This window comes from Chionomys nivalis, chromosome 8 (assembly GCF_950005125.1).
Source record: "Chionomys nivalis chromosome 8, mChiNiv1.1, whole genome shotgun sequence".
In the NCBI taxonomy this organism is placed as follows: Eukaryota; Metazoa; Chordata; class Mammalia; order Rodentia; family Cricetidae; genus Chionomys; species Chionomys nivalis.
The window spans coordinates 77,996,893-78,023,182 of NC_080093.1; the positions used below are offsets into that span (position 1 = coordinate 77,996,893).

General features: G+C 46.5%; 1 protein-coding gene across 1 annotated transcript in view; it reads right to left on the reverse strand.

Annotated features, from left to right (window-relative positions):
- Iqck (IQ motif containing K) overlaps nucleotides 1–26,290 on the reverse strand; it is a 123,562-nt gene that overhangs the window by 59,582 nt on the left and 37,690 nt on the right. The window contains exons 5-6 of the mRNA XM_057777042.1: nucleotides 5,880–5,932; nucleotides 5,674–5,751 (exon numbers count right to left, since the gene is read on the reverse strand). Coding sequence (XP_057633025.1) covers nucleotides 5,674–5,751; nucleotides 5,880–5,932 — 131 coding nt within the window. The remainder of the gene's footprint in view (nucleotides 1–5,673; nucleotides 5,752–5,879; nucleotides 5,933–26,290) is intronic.

A 26,290-nucleotide genomic window follows, 5' to 3' on the forward strand; every position in this document is an offset into this window, starting at 1 on the left:
AGAGATGACAGACTGTCCCCCTGAGATTCTGTCTGGTGTCGACCGAGACAGAAATGTACTATTCTGTAAGACAAGATTAACTGAAAGACATTTTCCCCCCATCAAGAGGGCGCAACAGCACAATTTCTGCCCAACCGCCATGTAGTTCTGAACATTAGAAGAAAACGTGTGCAGTTGCCTGGGCTACCTTGAAAGCTCAGGTGTCCCCAGGCCACTGTTAACTTCACTGTGAAGAGGCAGCATGCCTCTGGGACTTGTCCTCAGATGCCACAGAGGCAATTCTGCTTTCACCTCAGGTTGTGGTCATAAGACACCTATCATCATCAAACTACGGTGGGATTTCTCTTTATTTATTTTGTCCAAGGCTAGAATTTGGCTGAAGAAAACCCTTTACCCAAAGCAACCTTTTCTTTTCTAACACAATCATAGCTTCATTGAAGGCCTCAGTTTCAACGACATCTTTCATGAGCCTCCTCCCCTGAGACATGAGACCAGAGGGCAGTGGACCCTTTGTTTCCAGCTCAGTTCACTGTTTCTTTTTTGCTAATGACTCTGATTGAATCTCAGGGCAATACTTTTTGGCTGAAATAGAAAAAAAAATTGATATGCTTCCTGTTCTGAACATGCTAGCAAATAAAGTCATTGCCTCACCTAGCTGGTTGATTAGGGCTATACACGGCAAGAGGATGGTGCTGGCTTCTGAGTCAGGGGAAGGCCAGCAGAAGGTACGGGACAATGCACACCCACTGAAAGGCAGGTAGGGAAAAAACTCCTTCCTCACACTCCAGGAGAGTCCTCGGTTGACTGCAGCACTGGTCTCATCATTGCTCCTTTTCCTACAGAGGAAAAGGGCACACCTGCTCTGTGCTACACAGCTTCCAGTCCTCCCTGAGGCAGGTGCATGCCCCCTCCCCTTTTTTTTGTTTTTTTCAAGATAGGATTTCTCTCTTTAACGGTTCTGGCTGTCGTTGACCAGTTGGCCTCGAACTCCGTCTGTCTCTGCCTCCCAAGTGCTGGGATTAAAGGTGTGCACCACAACTGTCCAGCAAGGTGCACTCCCTTCTAACACTGATGTCAAACTTGGTCACATAACTTGCATTAGCAAATGGGATGTAAACAGCAGCAGTGTTTGCCAATTGCATGGCTTAGCCATCGTTCTTCCTCCTCTATGAGGCCAAGGAAGGGGTCTACTCCTTCATCCTAAGTCCTAGACTGAAACGAGACATAGAACAGAGCCCAGAATGACAAGCACACAGCATGAAAAGAGTGAGGCGCAGACCTGTGGTGTAGAGCACTGAGACGTGGGGCTCTTTGTTACTGCAGCAGAACCTAGAGAAAGCTGTCCACTCCAGAGCACTGGAGGGGATATGGCAGTGTCACGAAAGAGAACGTATTATCAGGGTGCTCTCATCTGCAAGTAACAAAAATTAAACTCAAACTGGCTTAAGGAAGAAAAGGTAGGAAAGGAGGTGTTTACCTGCTCACTTAACTCCAAAGGAACAGAGTTGGCAGTAGGTGTGACCAGATAATAAATAAATAAATAAATAAATAAATAAATAAGAATTCAGACTCTCATCATCTCTCAAGCTTGCTTTTTATCAGACACAGTTTTGTTGATTGCTTTCACCAACTCCAGAATTGTCACTTAGAGATTCAAATCTAGACCCAGGGCTGCAGCCCATAGGTAGAGCACTTGTTTAACAGGCCCAAGGCCTGGGTTTGATCCCTACCTACAGCTGAAAAAAACAAAAGCAAAGATCTAAGTCTAGTGGAACAGAAATTCCCTCCTGGTGCCTCAGACTGAACAGGCTTAGATGGTAATCATCGGGGATTCCTGCTCTTTGGACAGCCCTGACCCATCCTCAGCTAAGTGCTCTAGCTCACCAGAGTACCTGAACTGAGAAACACGGGAAGTTAAGCACCCAGAAGCAGGAGAATCAACGCAGAAAAGTCTTATGTTTTAATATATGTTTTCTTATAACTATGGAAAAGCCATAAATATCTACTAGAAGTGGGAAGGCAGAGCAAAAAGGAAAGCAATGAATATCCCCCCTTCTTTTTGCAACCTTCTTTCAAGACAAGGTTTCAAACTTGCTATGCAGCTATCTAATTAAGGAGTAAGCAAGGACTGAATTTCTGCCCCTCTGCCTCCACCTCTGGAGTGCTGAGATGGCAGGCATGCACCCCCATGCCCGGTTATGAAGTGCCGGCGACTGAACCCGGGGCTTCGGGGTGCTAGGCAAGCGCTCTACCTCTCTCCTACCTGAACCTCAGCCTCAGGCCCGTTCTGCATTCTTAAAGTAATCCTTTGCTAGGAGAAAATTTAATGTCATCCATATTGGGATGAAGCATCGTTCTGAAAGACTCCTTAGGTCTAGAGTCATTTAATTCCATGACAATCCTTGACTTAAAGTGTTTTTTTTTCACTGTATAATTTATTTCATAAAGATGCATATTTTGTACATGATGAATTCTAGTTACAGTTTTATGAGCTGAAGAGTATTTTTAAAGATTGTCAATGTCCTAGGCTATACTAAAAAATATTCAAACAAAAATAGGCTTGGGAAGAGTAGCTATAGAAGACCAGACAGAATACAGAGTCTGCTAAATTGAGGGCAGGGAGAGGGGAATGGATGGATCCTGTAGGGAAAGGATCATTTTCAGGATAATCACTAATAGCCACCTGTGACAAAAACCTCCAATCCAGCTGTGATCTCACATGACAATGGCACTGTGCTGTAGGCAGCTGGACTTTGACATTAAAATAAGACCCAGGTTCCAACAGAAGACGGCTCACAGACGGGTAGACAGGCTTACTAGAGGCAGTTAAGTGGTAGCAGATATATTTAGCATGACATCTCACACAGGGGTTGTTTGCTAAAGACAGGCCAGGAAAGGAAGCTCTCATTAAGTCAAAATGCCCACTCCAGATTCCTAAATCACCACGTGCCCAGTCTCGGTTCTGATCCTGTCACGTTCCAGTTGACATGGAAGGCAGTAGTGGTGAACTGAGCTCTCGACAGGGCTGACTGGAGGCAGGCTGCCTGGGTTCAAGTCCTGTCTCTACTGCCCACCTGCACAGCCCAGTATAGCACCCATGAACCCACCAGTCTTCCTGGGGCTGGACGCTGTGAGGAGGGGGTGAAAAGGATTAAGAACCTCTTAGGCAGAGAAGCGGGTGGAGCATCTCCTCCACTGTTTACTTTCTGTGTGTTCTAACCTCGCTATCGTTTATAAGAGTGTGGTCGGCCTGCATCGGGCTACATGAGCGGGGAAGCAGTGCAGTGATGACTGTATTTCCACTTCCCACTTTCAGCATCTCTATCCAAGAGCTGCGGGGAGGTTAAAAGGGATCACAGTCAACAAAGCATTTAGCAGAGTGACTGCTCGATTAAACTAGTTATTAGCACCCAGATGCAGGGTGGCCTCTGACGCAGGTGACTTCTCCCCGATAGAGAATTCAAGCCTGATTGTACTCTAAAGTTACTCAGGAAGCTAGATTGATACACACCTCTCATTCCAGTATTCAGGAAGCTGAGAGAGGAGGATTGAAAGTTTAAAGCCAACCTAAGCTACATGGTAAGATTCTGTCTCAAAAAATAGAAACCATAACAAATAAAGTGTACACAGAAGAAGCTTTTAGAAACAAAAACAAAATAATGTGATGCTCAGGCTATCCTGAAAGTTTGGATGTAACAGGTCTCGAGGGAAACAAAGCTCTATAGACGACTTAACAATTTTTATTCTTATTGTTAGGTTTAGGGACAAGGTCTCACTATATAGTCCTAGGCTACCTGGAACTCGCTCTTGTAGACCAGGCTGGCCTCAAACTCACAGAGATCCGCCTGCCTCTGCCTCCCGAGTGCTGGGATTAAAGGCATCACCGTTCCTGACTTGCATTTGATGTTATACTTTGGTTGTGAGCCGAGCCTCTCACGACTGAGCCATTTCTGTAGCCCTGGCTTGCAGATGATGTCTAAATGTAGCCAGGGTAGAAAAGCCATAGGATTAGAGCAGATGTTCCCAACTGGGGTAAACTGCCTCACCGCCAGCTTTGAGACATGCATCTGTCCGCAGATTGCTGCAATATTAAAACTGGCATCTAGTAGGGAAAGGGCACCGATGCTGCCAACATCACAGTGCTCAGCACAGCTCTTCACACAGCGCAAGTTCATAAACCTGGACTGCAGCTTGTTTCCCAGCTCCTGTCCTCGTATGCCTGGAGGACTCTGGTTCCTGCTTGTTTTGCTGGCTCTTCCAGCTCCAGGGTACCCTGGAAGAACACGCTCCCTAAATCCTCCAATGCAAGTCAGGACTCAACCCAGTGGGGCTGGCTCCAGGCCTGGGAAGGGTCTCCCGCCTCACCACTTTCCTTACTGTTTTGTTAACACCCGAACTAAAACACCATACAAACTCAGCTGCTTAGCAACACGCCTCTCCGGACTGGTCCATTTCCGGTGTCCTCAGCACCGAACTCTCTGTGTTATGGCGGGGAGGTGTTGCTCAGGTTTTATTACATCCTGTGAATTTGATTTCATTTTTGTCATGCTCCTGGGCATCTCCTGGAAAGATAATGGAAGCACAGGACACAAAAGCCAGCAGAAGCCAGAGCACTGTGCCTCCAGCTGCAAAGATGGCTGCTACATCTCGGTGTGTCTCTGTGAGCTACGAGGGGACCTCGAGGCCCCTTGAAGCATCCCAGGCAGTAAGAGACTAGGGGTTTACAAGATTCTCATGGAGATCTCATGGATAGAAGGTCTTGTATGTTGTCTTTTAGGCTCATTGTATATGTATGGGTGTTTTGGTGCGTGTAAGTCTGTGTACCACATGGGAGCCTAGTACCTGTAGAGGTCAGCACTAGATCCTCTGGAACCAGAGTTACAGCTGTTTGTGTACTGCCACGGGGGTACTCAGAATAAAACCTGGGTCCTCTGCAAGAACAGGTGCTCTTATCCACTGAGCCATCTCTCAGCACTCACCCCCATCTCACCGTATAGCTCTGGGCGGCATTGAATTCACCGTGTAGATTAGGCTGGGCTTGAGTGTGAGACCTGGGGGGAAGTGCAGTTCTGCTGGTAAATAGTTGGTCATCTGGCGGGCACAAGGGCCTGGAGCTCAAGCCTCACTAGCAGAGACAGGAAGACACTGGGAAGGAAAATTATCTAGGCTAAGAACTCTACTGTGTTATTTCTGAAGTGTTTCTGGGAAGGAACCAGTGTGGAGACAGAGTGAGCTGGAGACAAGAGCCCCAAGCGTAACTGATCTAGAGTCCTAGATGCCGTACATGAGCACATTCCCTTATACTAAAGAAAGCCATCTCAAGCATAACCTTGAGATTAGGATTGGGTGGGCAAGATGGCTCGGTGGCTAGAGCTACGGAAGCATGAGGACCAGAGTTGGGCTCCCCAGAATCCACACAAATGCTGGGAGAGAGTGACGGCTGCCTGCACTTTCAGTCCTCAGAAGGCAAACACAGGGGATCCCAGAGCAAGCCGGCCGCCCAGATCGACTACATCAGCAAGCTTCAATGAACAAGGTGAACGGCGATCAGAGAGGACTTCCAACGCAGCCTCAGCCTTTACATGTGGGCCCACACACTAGCAAACAGTCATGCACACCAAACACACATACACGTAAGAGAAAAACTATTGGAAGTCAACTATTCACACTTACTGGCCCTTGAGCCATTCCTCCACGAAAGGAATGGAGAAGAATTCTGTGAATGGCTCCCCTGCCCTCTTCGGATTCTGACTGGTCACACAGCCATGTTTGGTTGACAAGAAAAAGGACAAGAATTAAGTCGGTTGTTGTTCTTCTATTAGAGATTCACACAATCAGATGCTCAGGGCCATTGAATATTAATGACAGGAACGACTTACTTGTACAGCCACTCAGTCAGGAAATCGCAGGCAATGAATTTGGTTCTCTTCCTCTAAAGGGGAGAAGATAAAATTAAGTTATATTCTTACTTTTTTTTTCCCGCATGTCTGTATAGCATAAAGAGAGCAGTAAATTGGTTAGACCCATTTTAATATGTATCGGTCCATTATGAGGTGTAAAAGTGTGTCAGCAAACAGTGTGCGGACAGTATAAAGCAACCCGAGGCTATTTCTCTAGTCAACCTTGAATAAAGCATTTTCTGACAGTAGGGACTAATAAAAGACTGTGAGTGCACCTAGTGGGTGCTTATTACATGTATCCTTGTTCTATACCTCAGAAGGCTGACTTTGAAAAAAGGATAGACTTATTTGTTTTATATGTAGGAGTATTTGGCCTGCATGTATGTATGCGCACCATGTTCCTGGTGCCATCAGAGATCAGAAGACGTCAGATCCCTGGAACTGGGGTTTTGGAATGGTTGTGAGACATGTTGGTACTGGGCACTGAACCCTGGTCTCTGCAAGAGAAACAAGTGCCCTTAACCTCTGAACCATCTTTCTAGTCCTGAAGAGGCTAATGTTATAGGAACTGGTGGAAAGGAGTTTCTTATCTAAACCACAGCTTGCTTTGCCATGTATGACTCACAGAGAGGACAAGCAGGATGCATTTTGAAAGAGACAACCTTAATGATTTCTGTCACTGTGCAAGCATCATAGACTAGAACAGGGCCAAGAGCACTAGGTGGTGTGACCTCATCTTGTGTGGTTAGCTATTGGGCCATCAGCTGAAGCACAGGGCACAAGGCCACTGACTGAAACACTGGCACGTGGCATACTGCGTTTGTTGGGTCCCTCGGTCTACTCAAGCCCACAGCTGGACTTCAGATCTGGGTGCTCCTCTCAAAGGTGGAGGGTAAACATAAACGTGAAAAGTTTAAGCACCAAGAGGTAGAAGCCGATGGTACTACACCCATCTCTTAGCAGAAATCTTACTGCCTCCACACAGCTATCAATTAGACCCGAAATGATTTCCTGGGTTTCTGAGGAGAAAGGGACATCTATGGGTCGCCGTTCTGCCTTAAGAGACAGAAACGGAAATGGCCAAGAGATGTCTATGATTACTCTCCTTTCCTGGGTTCTCCTGCCTGCTGTCCCTTCTACTTCCGGTCTGGAATACAGCTGTGGGCCTGGAAATGAACAGTCCCTTTATGTCCCGAGACCAAAACCTACACGCTCAGCCTGGTGTGGTGACTCAGCCTTAGGAAGTGGGGCAGGAAGATGAGGGGTTGGACCCCACCCTCAGCTACTTAGCGAGTCTGAGGCCAGCTCAGGCCATAGGTAACCTTGCCTCAAACAAACAAACCAAACACAACTCCACACACTACAGATGATGGAGCAGGAGTTAGGAGGAGCTAGGCCTTAAGTCACTGTGCCAGCTTGGGCCTGCACTACCCCCTCCTGACATACAAGGCAACAAAAATGTCACTGGATTTATTTACAATGCAGCCAAATATAGGTCTACCTAGGAAGTCACAAGGGGAAACATTCTAGGGTATTGAGTCGAGCTGTGCTGAGAAGGGAACAGCACCAGCTATCCTGTCTCCTGATTCTCCCTTCTTGTGGCTGAAACAGAATCATCAGCCCCTGCCAGAGAACTGTTAAGGGACCTGCGAAATGGAGAGTCCCTTTCTGGTTTGCTCTGCAGCACTTTCCTCTGACTTGAGATGCTCCATCCTCTAGACATGACGCTTAGGACTCAGGGAGCAGGGCTAGTGAGATGGTTCAGTGGGCTTGGGAACTTGCAGCAAAGCAGAATGATCTGAGTTTGATACACGGAGCTCATAGGGTAGAAGGGGAGCACCGACCCCCACAGTCCATGCGTAGGACTCAGGAAGCCTCAGGAGCCCATGGGTTCACAGGGTCCCTCCCCCAACAGACAAGCAGTAATGAGGGCTGAGAAGGAGATTCCTGGCACAGAGGTGCCTGCCAGCAATGCAGGAAGCTCCAGGGATGAGGGGTATGAGCTGCGACCCCCAGGTGGAATGACTTATGTGGCTGGTCATTGGTGCCTGATCTGGAGTAAATGGTCATTTGCCTACGTTACCCCCAGGAAAAGAGAACCTCTTTGACAGAGACTAAGAACCAAGTCAGTCTAAAGGTGCTGGCAGCCCTGTTGGTAGCCCTCCCAAGAATGCAAAGTGTTCTGGAAATTTTCTCTGTCCCTCTAGATCTACCCTACCCTGCCCTGCCCTGTGATGCAGGGGACTAGCTCATGTCACCCAGCATCCCCTATCAACCATCGGGGCCAGCCAACAGGAGGGATCAGCAGGAGGAAAGGAGAGAAGGGGTTGGACTGCACCTTCACCAAGATTCCTCTGCTAGTATCCTAACCCCAGTACCTCAGAATATGACCTTATTTGGAAATAGGACTGATGCAGATGGAAAGATGGAATCAGTTAACCCGAAACTGCCCTATCCAGAGAAGACGACCAGGGATCCATTAGCAGGACACTGTGGGGTAGACTGCAGTGGCAAACGCCTGATCACGCTGTACGAGACCCTGGACCTGCCAGGTACAGGAGTCAGCGTGCGTTTCTTTCCTCTCTCTCTCTCTCTCTCTCTCTCTCTCTCTCTCTCTCTCTCTCTCTCTCTCTCTCTCTCTTTTTCCCTCTCTCTCCCCCTCCCCCTTCCCTCCCCGATATTGGTGGTGTGCCCAAGATGGAACTCTCAGAGCTCACAGTCTGACCCTGGCTGGGCACACTGAGATACACACTCTGTTGGAAGTGTCTTTTTTTTTTTTTTTTTTTTTTTTTGTCTCCAAGCCATCTCTGCTGAGTTGATTATTGTTTACAAAAGAGAAAGTTTCAACTGCTTTAACTACTATGTTCCAGTTCTCCAATCCCGTGCATCCTAGGCTAACCCAAAAAGCCCTTTCACATAGGAAAGGCTGTTCTGCCGTTTCCTGGTGAACCTCAGCACCTCAGAAAGCAACCAGCCACAGATGGCACACACTTCCCTCCAGACCACAAGCTCTGGGGAATAGAAAACACACCTTCTCTCCTTCCATCCCTGGCTTCATCCACCACTGCGGAGTAAATGAATGAAGAAATGCAGAAATAGGTCCAGGGTGTCAAAGCAAGAAAGATTCATGTACAAGGATGTGGGCACTTCAAATGAAGGTTTATTAGCATAATTCTAGATACATTTCATTCATTTCCCACAATTTCTGTCTCTCTTTTTGAAACAGAGTATCCCTTAGGCTGACCTCAAAGTAGCTGTGTAACAGAGGTTAAATGACCTTGAATTTCCAGTGCCTGAATTTTCTCTGCCTCCCAAGTGCTGGGATTACAGGCATAAACTGCCATGCCTTGTCTGTGTGGTGCTGGGGACCAAACCCAGGGCCTCCATTACTCTAAGTAAGCACTCCATTGACAGCGCCACGCTCCACCTCACCACAATATGTTCTTAGGAAAAATTCCATCTAATTTCTTTGTTCTTCTTCTCTTAGAAGCAGCAGTTTGGCTTTATAATCCTACAGAAAGCTGACCGCATTGCTGTAAAACTGATGGTCACTGAAAAGCAAAGTGCTGCTTAGGGTTTTAAAGGAAGCTTTATCGTGGCTGTTAGCGAAGAAAGCGCTCTGTGCCTGGATCCTGGAGATTATGTGCTGTCTTTTACCTCGAAGCCAACAGCTTTAACAAAGACACTAAAACACTGCCAGCCAAGGGGATAGAATGAAAAGTGCTAAATCTGAGAGAGGGCTTGTTTGCTTGACACACAATATTTTTTTCTCATTTCTTTTTAGCTCTTTGGGAATTTAGTGAGAATATTTTGATTATGGTCACCCCCCTCATCCATCCCTCCCAGATGCTGAACCCTCTCCTTCCCAACTTTACACCACCATCACCATCACCACCCCAGTCCAAAGTGCTTTTTGTTTTTGTGCTTTTTAAAGGCTGTGTAAGAAAGGGAAGGCTCCCTTCAAAAGCTACCTAAAAAGAAGAAAACACTTGTTACAACAATGCAAATATGTAACCAAGCACGAATTACAGTCTAATGGCTTACACAATGGAGCAACTGTAAGATGCTAGTCTCTGTCTTCCCACACACCAGGCTGGTCTGCATTTCCCACACCCGGAGCGGTAAAGATTCTAGGCACAGGATACAGCCCCGCTCGCCCTATTAAATAGACCTTGACATAGCTGCATGAAGCTCATGCACAGATTTATTCGCTTTTGATGCAAAGAAATAAACTGTAAGAGATGATATTTTCCTTCGGGTCTGGGCAGGCGTGGACGTGCCCTGCATACCCAGACTGCGGAACAGTGGGGTATTGTTCAGCTCTTGTTTGGTTTAGAAAGTATCTGCTGCGGAGCCGAAAGGGAGAAGGGAAGGCAACTGAAAAGCTGTGCTGCGTGAAGAGATAAGAGAGGAAGTAAGAAAAGGGAACGCTCAAGACCCAAGACGCTTGGGCTGCCAGGCTCACCAGACGTGGGCAGCCACAAGGAATCCTTGATCACTAAAAGGCACAAGTGTGCGTATTGTACGAGCAGGGCAAACGGGCAACCACAAAGTTAAAACACATTATTTTTGTTGTTATGTGTTTGCTTTTGAGAGTGCACAGTGAGCTATCTTTCTAGGCCCCATATCTGAACAAAACCCCATAAAATCTATGGCTGACAGTGGATGTGATACTGGATGCCAGAAACCAGAAGTTGGGGGGAGGAGGCAGGAGACCACCCGTTCATGCTCGGCTACACATGGAGTTGGAGGCCAGCCTGGGACAGATACAGGAGACCCTGCCTCAAACCAATGTAAAGTTAAAAAGAAACGTGAAGTTGAAAGGGAGAAGAGCAAGAGTCATGGGACAAGGCATATGTTATCACTGATCTGTAATTTACTTTGAGATCAGTCCCAAGCAGCACACCGGACAGACAGAGGGGAGAATTAATGGGTTGAAGGGGAAATACTTCATGAAGCAAATAAAACAAATGTAGTTGTAACAGTTACATGTTGGGTATGTGGATTTGAAAATAATGGTCATAAAAAGATAGAAGAGGGCTGGAGAGATGGCTCAGAGGCTAAGAGCATGGCTTGCTCTCCCAAAGGTCCTGAGTTCAATTCCCAGCAACCACATGGTGGCTCACAACCATTTGTAATGAGATCTGGTTCCCTCTTCTGGCCCACAGGCAGACAAACGACTGTATACTTAATAAATAAATAAATCTTTAAAAAAAAAAGAAGATAGAAGAGAATATTGTTTTTAAACAAACAAACAAAAAACACTCCGGGCAGTGGTGGTGGCGGCACACGCCTTTAATCCCAGCACTCGGGAGGCAGAGACAGGCAGATGACTGTGAGTTTGAGGCCAGCCTGGTCTACAGAGCAAGTGCTAAGACAGACTCCAAAACTACAAAGATAAACACTGTCTCAAAATACCAAAAGAAAAACAAAACAAAACAAAACCACGACTCTCAACGAGTGAAAAGGCACACATTAACTCATATGAGATCAATCTATGGAGTAGCTGAGCCCACACACAGGTGATAGACTAAAGGGCTAAAGGCTGGGAAGAAAATTGGCTTGGCTAACATTTAAAAACAATGAAATCTGGATTAAATGGACATACATAATTCTACCCCCACAGCTGGCTTTGGTGGTCCACAGCTGTAATTCCAGCACTCGGGAGGCTATGGCATGGGGACTGCCTGTTTGAGGGTAGCTTGGGCTCTATAGTAATGTCCTGTCTTTAAGAAAAGGTTCACCAACATAAAAATGGATAAAGAAAATATGATGCAGATAAACAATGTGGAATTGTGTTCTTCTGTAGGGAAGAACGAAGTATGTCATTTGCAGGAAAATGTTTACAATGGGAGATAATCATATTAGGCAAGTTTAGCCAACCTTTAAGACAAATGACACGTTTTCTTATGCGTAGTTCCTAGGTTTTATAGAGATACTTAATAAATGTACAGATGCCATGAAAGTAGAATAGAAATAGCATGGGGAACAATGGGAGGGAGGAGTATGCATGGGGAGGGTAGCAGAGATATGGGGACTATGTCCAAGAAGGACAAACAGCTCATATTTTTCCTTACATGTGGAATTCAGGTTAAACACACATGCATGACTTTAGAGCAGAGGGAAGACTGAGAAGAGGAAGGGGACCAGCAGGAGACTGGGGAGGTGAGGGGGGACAAGGGAGGTGCAATATGCTCTAAGTAGTATACAAACATGCTATAATGAAATGTCATTTTATCAATGAACAAGCACCGATAAAAAGAACATTTTTCTCTACAGACATCATTGAGGCTCACCAATCAAGCTGTGCTAGAAGATCTCCCCATGGGCTCCTCACATCTTAAGAAAACATTATTTTCTATGTAAGTCATTTTGAATGGGGTTTTCTGTCACTTTCTGGAAAAATCCCCCAAAGCCAGTAACTCCAGGAAATACAGAATCTTAGTTTTGCATAAATAACACCCAGTTATTATAAATAACATCCAGTTAAAACAAAGTCATGTGAGTCTGTGCTGGTCTTTACCGTTAGGATATAAACAGGCGACCTTTATTAGCCATCGATTACAGTGAAGCACCGACCTAATGGCGTGTGCCCAAAATATTTTCAGGGATGTGCTGATAGGAAGAATTCCCAGGTGAAGTTTACAAAGCGGCCATTAAGCCAGCTCTGTTTAATGTGGATGCTCAATTATGTTCTAATTAAGTTCTGATCTCTCCTGCTCCAATTAAGATAATCCAAAGGCACAGTAGATGTCAAGGGACCGCTTCAGAACACTGGGCCAACTGTCATGTCTCGTATTTTCAGGTTCTTACATGGCCCCCCCTTGAGTTCTTCCCGAGGAATACAAGCCAGTCCACAGCAGGATGGAGTGAGATGGCAGCCTTTCGGCCCCTCTTTGGAACATGGATGGGCCCTTGTAACCATCACCTACCAGTTGATCTCCTGCCTTCAAACCATTTCCTTTTCCAACTCATCCAGACTCTGCCCAGGGAAGGTAACACTAACATGAGATCAGGAGGGCCAAGGTGAACACAGATTGTGTAAGGGGGAGGCAAGACTCTTATTTCCACAGAAAGCCCTTCATCAGGACCTAAACTCTGCAAACCTGGCTGTACAGTCTCATCTCCAGTGCCTTCCAGAGTCTGCAGCATGCCCTTCAAGGTCTGCAGACAAGAAGACACAGGTAAAAAGCAGCTTTGGCAGAAGCTCCCATGATACACCTGTGTAGATCCATTTCCATATGCCTGCCCCAAACAGAGTTCACTCTTTTTTCAACCAGGACCCAGCTCCCCACAATGCTTTGGTTTCTCATGTGCTAGCATTTGCCTCCTTTCAAGTAAGGCCCCTAATGACAGGAACAACAGTTCTTACTGCTTGTCGCATACCCTTCTTTAATCCCAGTGGCCCTGGGGAGACAGGTACTACTAAAGCATCACCCTCCCATCGACCAGACTGGAAAACCAAGGCTCCTGGAGTTGATGGAATCTTCCCAGGGCCCCAGGGCTTGCATGAGTAGGAGAGGAGACACAAGGCTGCTTGTCTGACTCCAGAACCTTTTCTTCCATCCAGGCACCAGCACAGACTCAGATGGCCTCCTCCTCAGACACTGAACTCATTTCCAGCCCTCCATTCCAGGACTGTGCTGCCTAGTTTTATATGGACTCAACACAAGCTAGAGTTATCTGATAATCATAAGATTGGCCTGTAGGTAAGTATGTGGAGTTTGGTCTCAACTAATGACGTCTATGGAAGAGCCCAGGCTATTATAGGCAGGGCCATTCCTGGGCAGCGGTCTCTGGGTTATGTAAGAAAGCAGGCTGAGCAAGCCATGAGGAACAAGCCACTAAACAGCTCCCCTCTATGGCCTTTGCTTCGGTTCCTGCCTCCGAGTTCCTGCTCTGATTTCCCTGGATGATGGACAAGCTGCAAGTTTGTCCTTCCTCTCCAAGTTGCTTTTGGTCATGGTGTTTTAACACAAAATAGAAACGCTAAGACTAGGACCAAGTAACTTCTTTTTTCAAGTTAGCTGTGTTATTTTATCATTACATTTCCCAGTAAACGCCAAACGGAGCTGACACTAAAGTTAAACATATTTTCTTTCTAAATTCTCACACATATATTCTTGTATAAAGCAATTGGGATCATTTGTATTTTAAAGAGGAAGAAACTTAAGCCTAGGGAGATTAAGGTCACAACGCTTTCAGGTCAATCTCTCACACAGCGGCTGTGGCTGTAGCAACTTGAAAGGTCCCAGCCAGGCAGGGAGCACATTTGTAACCCCAGCACTCCAGAGCACAGAGGCAGGAGGAGTAAGTCTAAGGCAGCCTGGGCTGCAAACTCTGTCTAAATAAAATTCAGTGGAGCCCATTGTCATTCTCTTTTTCCAGTGGCTTCCACTGTACAGACAAGTTTCCAAGAGCAGACTGAGTCTGAGAGGAGCAGAGGTCCCAAGGCTGGCTCTGCTGTGTTGATAAATGGCCCTGCTGACAAACCACCCTCTAAATAATTATGTTTGCATCATAGTTGGTGCTGCTCTCAGCTCTAGCCACAGAAACTTCCTTCTGCAGTGGGCAACAGCTGAGAGCGTGCTGACTCTAAGTCACTGAACTCTCGGCTGTGGCTGAGTCATCTGCATCAACCTCCTGCACCCCAGGCTCAGGGAATATTGAAGGAAAGGGTACAGAAAGAATGCAAGAGCCATGGATGGGAGGAAAGGTGTGAAATGCTGATTTCTGGACATGACGTGGCTATTGTACTAACAGCAGCGGTGACCTGCACAAGATGAGGCCAGTGTAAATCCCAGGACGGATGGAGAAAGGTCCCGAGGCCCCACTCCTAGAAGAGGAGTGACTGGCAGTCAAGAGCTGCTGGGAGAGGGAGGATCTCTCCTTTGGGGATATGGCCACTGGTAGCTCACGCCCCAGTCAATGGCCACATGTGCGCACATTAAGTATACTCAGGAGGTTATTAATAACACCAACACATAAAAGGATATAAGATACCGTGGGGTGGAGTAAGGCCCTGGGGGGCATTGAAAGGAGATAGCGTTAGGTGGTATGATCAAAATATATTGTAAAAATATATAAAACATTCAAAATACAAATAGAAAATATTTTAAAGAAGGCTAGGGTACATTCAGGTTCTCTGGTTTTATTTGTTCTGTTTGAGCACACGCTGTAATCCTAGCAGCTCCTTATCCCCAAAAAGTGTCTTCACAGTGCATTTCCAGGCTCCGAGCTCATCGTTATTCCCAACAGTTCAACCTTAAGTCAGCGGTTCTCAACCTTCCTAATGCTGTGACCCTCTAATATAGTTCTCCATGTTGTGGGGACCCAACCATAAAAATATTTCACTGCTACTTCATAACTGTAATTTTGCTACTGTTACTAATTATAATAAAAATAATCTGATATGTGACCCCTGTGAAAGGGTCATTTGATCTCCGAAGGGGTCGTGACCCACAGGTTGAGAACCCCTACTTTAAGTTTCACTGACATGTATCATTTTTTGAAAGGGGGCTATTGATTGAGAATCCCTTTATCCAAAATGCTTGGGACCAGAACTGCTCTGAGTTTCAGAATTTGGGGTTCTGTGAATATCTTGGAATCGAGCCAAGCCTAAACATGAAAAAAATTAATTTATGTTCCCTATACACCTTATGCATAAAACCTGAAATAATTATACTTGATATTTTAAAATACTTTAAATGTCAGTTTCTTGGTATATGTCTCAGTCAGGGTTCTACTGCTGTGATGAACACCATGACCAAAAGCGGCTTGGGGAGGAGAGGGCTGATTTGGCTCACACTTTCATATCATAGTTCATCACTGAAGGAAGTCAGGACAGGAACTCAAACACGAACCTGGAGGCAGAAGCTGAAGCAAGGGCCATAGAGAAGTACCGCTTACTGGCTTGCTCCTCATAGCTTGCTCAGTCTGTTTTCTTATGGAGCCCAGTATTACCAGCCCAGGGATGACACCACCCGCAACAGACTGGGCCCTCCTCCATCAACTACTAATTAAGAAAATTTCCCAGCTAAGATTCTAAGCAATAATGGAGAGGGTACCTAAACTGCCTTTCCCCTGCAATCAGATTGATGACCACCTTAATTGTCATCATAGAACCTTCATCCAGTAACTGATGGAAGTAGATGCAGAGATCCACAGCTAAGTACTGGGCTGAACTCCTGGAGTCCAGCCATAGAGAGGGAGGAGGGATATTATGAGCAAAGGGGCCAAGACCATGATGGCGAAACCCACAGAAACAGCTCATCTGAGTAAGTGGGAGCTCACTGACTCTGGTCTGACAGCTGGGGAACCTGCGTAAGACTCAACTGGACACCTGAATGTGAGTGATAGTTGTGTGGCTTGGACAGTTTGTGGGACCACTAGCTGTGGAACCAGTATTTATCTCTAGTGCATGAACCGGCTCTTTGGAGTCTATTTCCTATGGAGAGATTCCTTGCTCAGCTAACATACAGGAGGGAAGGCCTTTGTTCTGACTCAAGTGATGTGACAGACTTTGTTGACTCCCATGGGAGGCCTCACCCTCTCTGAGGAGTGGATGGGGGGGTGGGGTAGGGAGAAGGTGGGGGAGCGGGAGGACAGGAGGGAGAGGGAACTGGGATTGGTATGTAAAATAAGATTGTTTTAAAATTTTTTAAAGAGGAAAAGAAAGAAAATTGCCTACATGCTTGCCCGCAGCCTGATCTTATGGGAGCGTTTTCTCAGTTGAGGGTCCCTCCTCTCAGATGTCTTTAGCTTGTGTCAAGTTGACATAAAACCATCCTGCACAGTATACAACTTTCCCCTGTGGCATCATGTTGCTGTTCAAAGTTTCAGATATTGGGGCTGGGGATAGAGGTTGGCTGATACAGTGCTTGCTTGGCATACAGGAGGCCTTGGGCTCGATGCCCTGTGCTGTTCAAGCTAGGAGTGGTGGCTTATGCCCATCATCTCAGCACCTGGGAGGTGGAGGCAGGAGGAGCAGAAGTCTAAGGCCAACCTGTGCTTGAGACTGAGAAGAAAGGAGTTACACACTCTGGGGGTTCACATTAGAGATGCTCTGCCTGGGGACGAGGGCGGCAAGAGTCCTTCCTTGTCTGTCTATGCTATCTAGAAAGCAGGGTGGAGTGGCATGTGCCTGCTTCAAGGAATCTTTTTCTTAATTATATCTTAAGCAGGATGCTATCCACCATTCACTCAGACAAACCTACAGACAAGAAGAAGAACCAGGAGGGAATAAAGCTCCTCTTAGAGACTTTCTGTTTTCCAAACAGTTAATGGATGCTAGGTGGTTTTTGTTTTTTTTTTAAATTACTTTTTATGGTTTAATGTGGATGGATGACTTTCTGCACGTATGTCTGCGTGTCACATGTGTACCTGGTACCTGTGAAGCATGTTGTATCCCCTGTATCTACACATGGTCTCTGAATGAAAGGAGGACATGACTGCTCTGAGGTATGGTTGAGGAGAGGATTGTACTGTGGATATGAGGGAGAGAACAGCTGTCTTCGGATGTCTCTATATCTAAAGAGTCCAGACTCAACCAGGCCATGAGAGGATGGGGAGGGGGAGGGAGGGAAAAAGAGGAGGAGGAGGAAGAGGAGGAAGAGGAGGAAGAGGAAGAGGAGAGAAGAGAGAAGAAAGAGCAAGTGGACCAAAAGGAGGAGCCAAGAAAGAGCATGGCCAAAATGTCAGGGTTATATAGGAATAAGCAGCTGCGGGAGGGAAAGCAAAGCCCCTAGGCTGGAGAGGTTTGTGGTAGGAAGTATGGTGAGAAGAGGTGACACAGGTACTGAGTGGGCCTGGAGGTCTGCATGCATTTCGGTACGCTAAAAGGTACCACAGTTGGCCATCTGTCCCAGGTTTCTGTCAAGTAGGATTTGACAGTTGCGAACCATCATGTGGGTGCTGGGAACAGAACCTATGTCCTCTGGAAGAGCAGCCAAAGCTGAGTCATGGCTCCAGCTCCTGAGTAGGTTCTTTTCAAACATTTTATTTCAGTGTGTGTGTGTGTGTGTGTGTAATGAACAAATGAACACACAGCCAAGACTGGAAGAACATCTCAGGCAAGTCCAGTCCTGATTGTTGCTGATTCATAGAAAAAATGATGAGCTAAATAAACAGCCATAATTTTAAGTCACTAATGGAAGCTATTTTTGTGGTCAAAAGTTAACTGATGCTGTTTGTGTTTAACAACTGAAACACAACTTGTGGTACAGTGATGATATCCCCCATCTGGCAGTCGGTCAAGACTGCTACCTCAGCCATCTGGCAGAAAGCCATGCCCCTGCAGACAAAGCTCCAAGCCAGAGGAGGAGAGTCATACCACGAAGCCACTGCCCTTCATTTGTAAAAGAACCCTGGGGTCACCCTTGGGACAGAGCTGTTGGATTTTGTCTTTAAAGCCTTGTTCTCAAAGTTGGACTTTGATTTTAGAAACAAAGACAACTTCCAGCCAAGTCTGGGGAACGAAGTGGTCAATGCTCCTTTGTTAAGACGGGCACAAGAAAAGGAACATGACTATAAAGTTATAATAAGGTTTTGCTTGCATGGTTCACAGGCTGGGTCTGACAGCAGTTCGAAGAGTCGTCATGGGAACTATTTTTTCTTTGAAAAATTAAAACCATTAAAAAATTTTAAATTTGGTATATAGAAAGTATATATATTTATAGGCTATCTCGTGGTGCTTTGGGTATCGATCTATTTATATGCAGTGCGCAATGTTCAAATTAAGTTAAACATATCTCTCTGTTCACATGGCTCACTTCTTTGCATTGCATAATGGGACATATTTCTTGTACCAATGGCCTTGTTACCTTGATGAATGTTGGCTCTGGAGCCAGAATGCCAGGTTTGGACCCTGGCTCTTCCTCTTAGAAGTCTTGTGAATTAATTGTGCATCTCTCTGGACCTCAGTTTCTTCAGTCACAAAGTAGAGAAGACAAAGCCACCCGGTCCTGGAGTTACACTGAAGACGGCGCAAGGCTGGGCTGGGGCTCACTGGTAGAGTGTTTGCCTCTTGTGCAGGAGGCCCTGATCTTAATCCCTAGCACCACATAAAACTGAGTGCTGTGGTACATAGTGGTAATCCCATAACTAAGGAGGTGGAGACAGGAGGATCGGAAGCTCAAGGTCATCTTTGGCTATGTTCCAGTCTCAAAACACCACTATCACCACTATCACCAAAACAAGATGGCAATATAAAGCAGTGTCATGGTTAGAATGATAGGGTCCCCAGATCTCCAGCGTTAGAATGCTCGATTCCCCCATTTGAGGAGGCTTGGAGGGTGTGGCCTTACTTGAGGATGTGTCACTGAGGGCTTGAGTTGGATCTTTCCATTTCTTGCTTGTGGTTTGAGAAGTGAGCTCTCTGATCCAGCTCTAGGCGCCGTGTCTTCTACCTGCTGTTCCCACCATTCTGGATGCTAATCCTCTGAAACTTGAAGCTCAAAATAAATACTTTCTTCTAAAAGTTGCCGTGGCCACGGTGTTTTATTGAAGCAGCAGAAGAACTAACTAACATAATTAGACCCTAGCACACATAGTGATTTTAATATCAAAAACAGCCACTTGTGGGTAAGCCGGCCTCCTGACACTGATTCAGATGGCAGCCGACAGGTCGTTACAAAAGAGTCCCTGCTTTGTGTTATATTTCACTGAGGTGCTAAGACCCCAAATAAGAATTTGGAGTTGGCTGTTGGAACCCATTTGATTGTCAGGACTGGTTTTGGCTTGTAGGGAGTTCCTCATCTCTGTAGACGAGGAAGGACCATTTCCAGGATCATTCCATCATCATCTGCTTAGGAAGTCACCCGAGTGAGCTGCTGAGGTGCGGCAGCAGCAGCAGCACTGATCAGCATCCTGGCTCAGCCAGGGACTGGCTCTGACCTTGTAAATGCAAATGCGATACTCCTTTTTCATCCAGACTGCTAAGAACACCAGCTACACCACCAGGCCATTCTCCAGAACCAATGGAATCTCACGCACAAACACATGCTTGAGATCTGCTGAGAGAGAGCTTTAGTGTTCTTGCGCGAAAGGTAATTACTTGCGCTCTGAGCGTCCCTGTTCCCACCAAATTCATCTGCTAAGGTAAAGGCATCAAGAGGCGAGGATGGGGAACATGATTAGGTCATACAGCCTGTGAGGGGAACTGAAACAGGCATCTAGAAGCTGCTTTTCCTAAAAGGCATGGTCTCCTCACTTAGCCCACAAGGTAACTGAAGACAGGATGTAAGTAAGCCTGACATCTCTGCCTTCATTCTGTATGTCTCCTTTACTTTGGATGAAGACACAGAGACAAATCGCTGTCCCTAATCTTTCCTCTGGTCACTGGGGATTCCTTTCCTCATGTAGCAATTACCCACGATGGTAAGGCCACACTGAGACACAGAAGCGATGGAGGCCTGAGGATAAGATGAATCCCTGTGCAGAACTAAAACGGGGCTAAGATCAACCGGAGCCCACCTTAACCAGGCCTACTTAATCGCACACGCTCCTCGTCCTCTGCCCCAGTGTCAGTATCCCAAAGACAGACTTGGATCCCTGCATCTCTTTTAGCTGCTTCTCTTCCCCATGTGGCCACACTGAATAAATCTCTTGCCTCTGCTCTTTACAATCATGTCTCTTTAGCTGGCACAGGCGGCTGAGCCTAGATTTGTGGGAAGGGGGCTAGGAAAGCCCTGACTCTTGGTACTAGAGACTCTAGGTATGGGATTAACAGTCTCATGAAAAGAGGCCCCATGTTGGGATGGCATATGAGTCAGACTGGAGGCACTGTCAGATGGACTTGCAGAGTGGAGGTAAGAATGTAGGAGTTCAAGGCCATCCTCAGCAACACATTGATTAGAGGCCAACCTGAGCAGCAAGAGATCACATCTTGAAAAAAATAAAAGGTGTGTGTTGGGGGAGAAGGGTTGTATTATCAGTGAACCAGGAAGTAGGCCATCCTTGAAGTAGGATTGAGAAAGAGAGGGAAAGGCTGGATATAAGGGCATATCCCTTTAATCCTAGAACTTGGGAGGCAGAGGCAGGCAGATCTCTGAGCTCAGAGCTATCGCTGTCTACATCAGGAGTTCCAGAAGATGCAGGGCTACAATAGTAACACTGTCTCACAGAGAAGGAGGAAGCAGTGGCGACATGGGAAGGAAAAGAACTCCCGAGGGTCCTGTTGGCTGAGAACAAGATACTTTTGCAAATAATGTTACAAAGCTGTGGCTGCACAGAAATAATAACTAATAGTAACTAATAACCAACTTGAAAAAGGAAAGATTTATTGTCTCATACACTTAAGGGTTTCAGTCCATGCACTGTGGCAAAGTACAGCAAACACTGCCACAAAGGGGCTGTTTGCCTCCTGACAGTTGGGAGAGAAAAGAGAGTGAGGAAGGTCACACCCAATGACCTAACTTCCTCCCCTCTCCTGCCACCAAAGGCTCCACCACTTCTCAGTAGTGCCATAGGGTGGGACTTAAATGCCAAACCTTGACAAGCTCCATCATTTACCCCCATATAAATAAATAAATAAATAACCAGTAGATCAAAGCGCCTGCAGGTCCCTTCCAGAATTACCACTTACAGGGCCTGGGAGAAGTGTCGGTCAATTCCTAAACCATTTGGTAGACAAGTTGGGATCCCTAAACCCCTGCAAGGCTGGGGACAGAAGGAACTGTGTCTGCAGAGTTCTAGTGCCCCTGTCCCCACTGTCTCCGCCCCCACTGTGAGATGAGAGATAGTAACAGGAGACTCCCCAGAAGCTGCCAGCCATGTATCTGGGCTCATACAGTGACAGACAAGAGACCTTATCTCAAAAAGGTGGAAAGTGAAGACTGAGACCTAAGGTTGTCTGCGGACCTCTACATATGTGCTGATGGCACGCATGTGCCTGCACTCACACATAAGTTCCTCATACACATAAACACCTGCAGAGATTTTGAAAAAGAAGAAATGATCTCTTATGTGCAACAGCTACAGGAGATTAACAGAAGACTAGCAACATTCATAACATGCTCTGTCACTTAACTGCAATCTTCAGAACAGGCCCTGACTTTGAAAGAACAATATTCACCCACTTATCCGTTTATCCATCCACCCAGCCACCCAACCACCATAAACATTTTGCTGCTTTCGAGCCACACTGTGAAGCAAAACAGAAAATATGTAAACCAAGCATAAATAACCATAAGCCAGCATCTTAAGAGCAAACTAGAAGTCAGCAATTATTCTTTAGCCATATCAAGATGAAATGTCAAGGGTTCCGCTAAGCCATGAATGACTCCACTGTTTAAGAGCCATTTGGATGCGAGTTTGGTGGCTGCTGACAGATAGAGAAGCCCCAGTTGTGTGAGCTTTGTCTGGTGGCTGCTCATTGCTCAGCTGAAGCATCTATGCCCGGTGACAGCACGAGAGGAACAGCTGCGTGGGAAAAGGGCAAACCAGAATAGCAGACGTTCCACTTGGAGGTGACAAATGTGGAGGCAGAAATAAGTGCATTTTTAAACCTTCAAGAATAGTCCAACCAAAGGTCATGCAACCAGGGCACGGAGAAATGGAGAGAATCATATTTAATTAAGAAATCCTAAGTCAGAAAAGTAAAAAAGTGAATATCTAACCTGTCTTGGATATGTGTAGCATTCAAAGATCTGAGCATCCTGGGAGAAGGCAAAGGAGCTAATATTCCTTGGTACCCATGAGAATTACTAAATAAATATTATTAAATATTTGCATACTTCCTCCCAGTAATAGGAGATACTCTGTTATCTCTTTAGTATTTGAGAAAATTAAAGCTCATTGTTAAAGATTTATTTTTACTTATGTGTGTGTGTGTGTGCGTGCATGTGTGTGTGTGTGTATGGCACATGTGTGCAGGTACTCAAAAAGGCCAGAAGAGGGCATCAGATTCCCCAGAGCCAGAGTTACAGGCAGTTGTGAGCTACATGACATGGCTGCTGGGAACTGAACTCAGGTCTTCTGCAAGAACAGCAAGTGCTCTTAACTGCTGTACCACCTCTCCATCCCCCAAACTCAGATTATTTAAGGCCATACTGCAAATAAAAGGTCCAATGGGATTCTGGGCTTGCTGATCAGTTCTTGCAGATGAAAACTCCGAGAACCCACTTTCTTCCTGATCTGTCACTATGACATGTACACATTGCTGCTGTATCCAAGTCCTAGGCAACATCCAATGGCTGACTGCTTGTTTTTGTTTCTGTCTTGAGATAGTTATATATCCCAGGCTGACTTAGAACTCTTAGCAGTAGCATCTCCTTCCCCCTTCCATCCCCCATCCCTCCCCCTTCAGCCTCCTAGTGTGGGATGCTGGTACTGACATCTGATGCTTAGACTGTTTTCATTTACTTAGCCACAGCTCATCTGCTAGATGTCAAAGATGAAATACAAGTTGGCACAAGCCTGCCTCGTTAATCTCTAATACACACCGAAATGCCTTGGATTCTTTGGAAGCAGTTCATCATTGCCTGGGGCTCGAAACTGTTTTTTGTCCCTTTGTTTCAAGATTATTTATGAAACATTAGATATGCAATCTTCAATGTGAAATCTTAATTACTGCCCTTTTAGATGATTTCATACCCTCTGAAGGGTGTAAATTAAAAAAATAACAGCAGACAGAGTGAACGACAGGACACACTGTGAACACAGCTGCCCTAGGTCCCAAAAGGAATCCAGATTGGTTCCAGGCTTGCTGTTCCTCCAGTCAGTCTTACGGGAAATCTCAGACACGCAGAGGTACGAAGAACCTCTCCATCACCCTTCACCTTACACAGGGTTTACTAGCATCTGTGGCTTTCAGGACAGGGCCAGTCCTAAGAGGACAGATACTCTGTGTCCACAGTCCCTGGGCCCCATGGTCACATGCAGACAACCTTGTGTGTGTGCATCTGTCTGTGCATCTGTGTGAGGTATATGCTAGGCTTCAAACGCTTATTCACTGAGTCATGCCGCCAGCCCCACCTGCAGACATTCTGAATGAGTTTGCAAAGCCCCCACTGTGAGCATCTCATTGTTTCATTGTGCCCTATCAACTTAATGAAAGGCCGCAGCACACTGAATCTACTCTGTCCAGCAGCAGCAGAAGGAAGCGGGCAGGACTGGAGAGGTGACTCAGTGGTAAGACGCTTGCGGGGCAAGCATGAGGACCCGAGTTCAGATCCCCATGAAAGCTCCATGCGTGTAACCCTCCTCACTGGAAGCTCAGCGACGGGTCAGTCCAGCTCAGGTCAGTTCCAAGTTCACTGAGACAAGCTGTCTCAAAAAACAAGGCGGAGGCTGGGCAGTGGTGGCGCATGCCTTTAATCCCAGCACTCGGGAGGCAGAGGCAGGCGGATCTCTGGGAGTTCGAGGTCAGCCTGGTCTACAAGAGCTAGTTCTGGGACGGGCACCAAAGCTACAGAGAAACCCTGTCTCGAAAAAACCAAAAAAAAAAAAAACCAAGGCGGAGGGCAGTAAAAGAATAAAAAAGGAAGCAGATCTCTGACCTACACACAAGGACACACACAAATGAGTGTGCCCCCACATGTGCAAACACACACACCATACGCACATGCATGTGCACACACGCGCACGCACACACAGGAAGGCAGAGTTGCTGGAGGGTTACAGAGAGGTCCTCTGGTTTTTCATTCAGCGACAAGAACCGAAATGTCAGGATGAGTCCCAGCAACAACACTAGGCCCAGAGACGCTTTCCTCCCCAACCCCTCCAGCCTCATTCCCTCTCCACCCAGCTGCACCTGGCAGCTTTGAACACCACAGAGAGAGGGCGGGTAGAGCCTGAGAGAATACAAGTAGTGAATGGGAGCCACGGGGCCTGTGAGCAGAGAGTGAGAATTTGAAGCAGCTTAGCCTTCATAACCTGAGGCCAGCATCCGTTTCCCAGCAGTCAGCAGCGAGGGGAAAGCGGGCGCTTCTAGCATCTGTGCAGCCTTCAGTTCTGTCTACCAGGAGGGACAAGGGCCCAGACCGGATCACCTAAGGTGTCTTCTGTCACTTGCTAGCTCAAGGATTCCAGGTAAAAATGAATTTTTCTCCAAGAGGGGTGGGGGTGGAAAAAAGAGGGCCTAGTTTAGAAAGTTCTCAAGGTGGAACAGGCTGATGAACGGTGAGCGTTTGACCCCTGCTGATGGGCTGCAAACCATCCAGGTGATGACAACTCCTCTCACTTTCCTGGATATTCCTCCCCCGCCCCTTTTAATTTCATCTGTGTTTGAGGTACGTGTGTGCATGTCTGCATTGTATGGAGGTTGGAGGACAGCTTCAGGTGTCATTCTTCCTCAGATGCCTTCCACCTTGTCTTTTTGGGACAGGGTCTCTCTCTGGGACCTGGAGCTTACTATGTGGCTAGTCAGGCTGGCTAGACCATTCCAGGGAGCACCTTGTCTCTGCCTCACCAGCACTGGGATTACAAGCAAATGCTACTACCCCTGGATTGTATATAGGTGCTGAGGATGGAAGTCAGGTTCTCATGCTTACACAGCAAGCATTTTATTGGCTGAGCTACTTCCCTAGCCCCTCTGTTTCCAATGGCTTCTCCAATGGCAGGCAAAACAGAGAGGAGAGTCTCCCCTTCTGTGGTACTAGACTTGCTGCCGATCATCTCTTTGGCCTTTTTGATTTACAATCTGATGTAGGATTCCCCTCTGTCTGCTAAGAATATGTTTTATTACCATTGGTTAATAAAGAAACTGCTTCAGCCTATAGCAGGGCAGAATATAGCCAGGCTGGAAGAGATATATAGAGAGAGTAGGCAGAATCGAGGAGATGCCATGTAGCTGCCAAAGGAGATGGTCACTAGAACATTTCCCAATAAGCCACAGCCTGGTGGAGATACACAAAATAATAGAAATGGGTTACTTTAAGATATAAGATCTAGCCAGTAAGAATACTGAGCTAATAGGCCAAGCAGTGTTGTAATTAATATAGTTTCTGTGTGATTATTCGAGTCTGGGTGGCCAGGAAACAAAAGAGCAGTCTCCATTTATAAAATGGTGTACCCACTGCCTGGTATGGATTCACATAAGACTTAAGAAAAAAGAGCTTCTAGACTCACAAAAATGAGAGCCAAGTGTGGCTTCTTGGTAGTCACATTTTTTTTTTCAGTTAGGCTCTGTTTGCTGGAGGCAAGCAGAGTCGTGGCTTCAAGGGAAAGTTTCCTGACTCAGTATCAGCAGCAAAAACTACATGGCTTCTTTGAGAGACAACTTCTTGGTTTGTGCTCTGACTCTTTCAGGACGCCGAGCTCTTGGATGGGGTCTGTGAGCAGCATGCTGCAAGTTGCTTGGTGGCAGCATGGGTCAAATGCTTCCCAGAGTTGAGGTGGTGAGCGGTGACTTCCACCTGGCAGTCCCAGAGCTGGTGGTGGATGCACCTCTG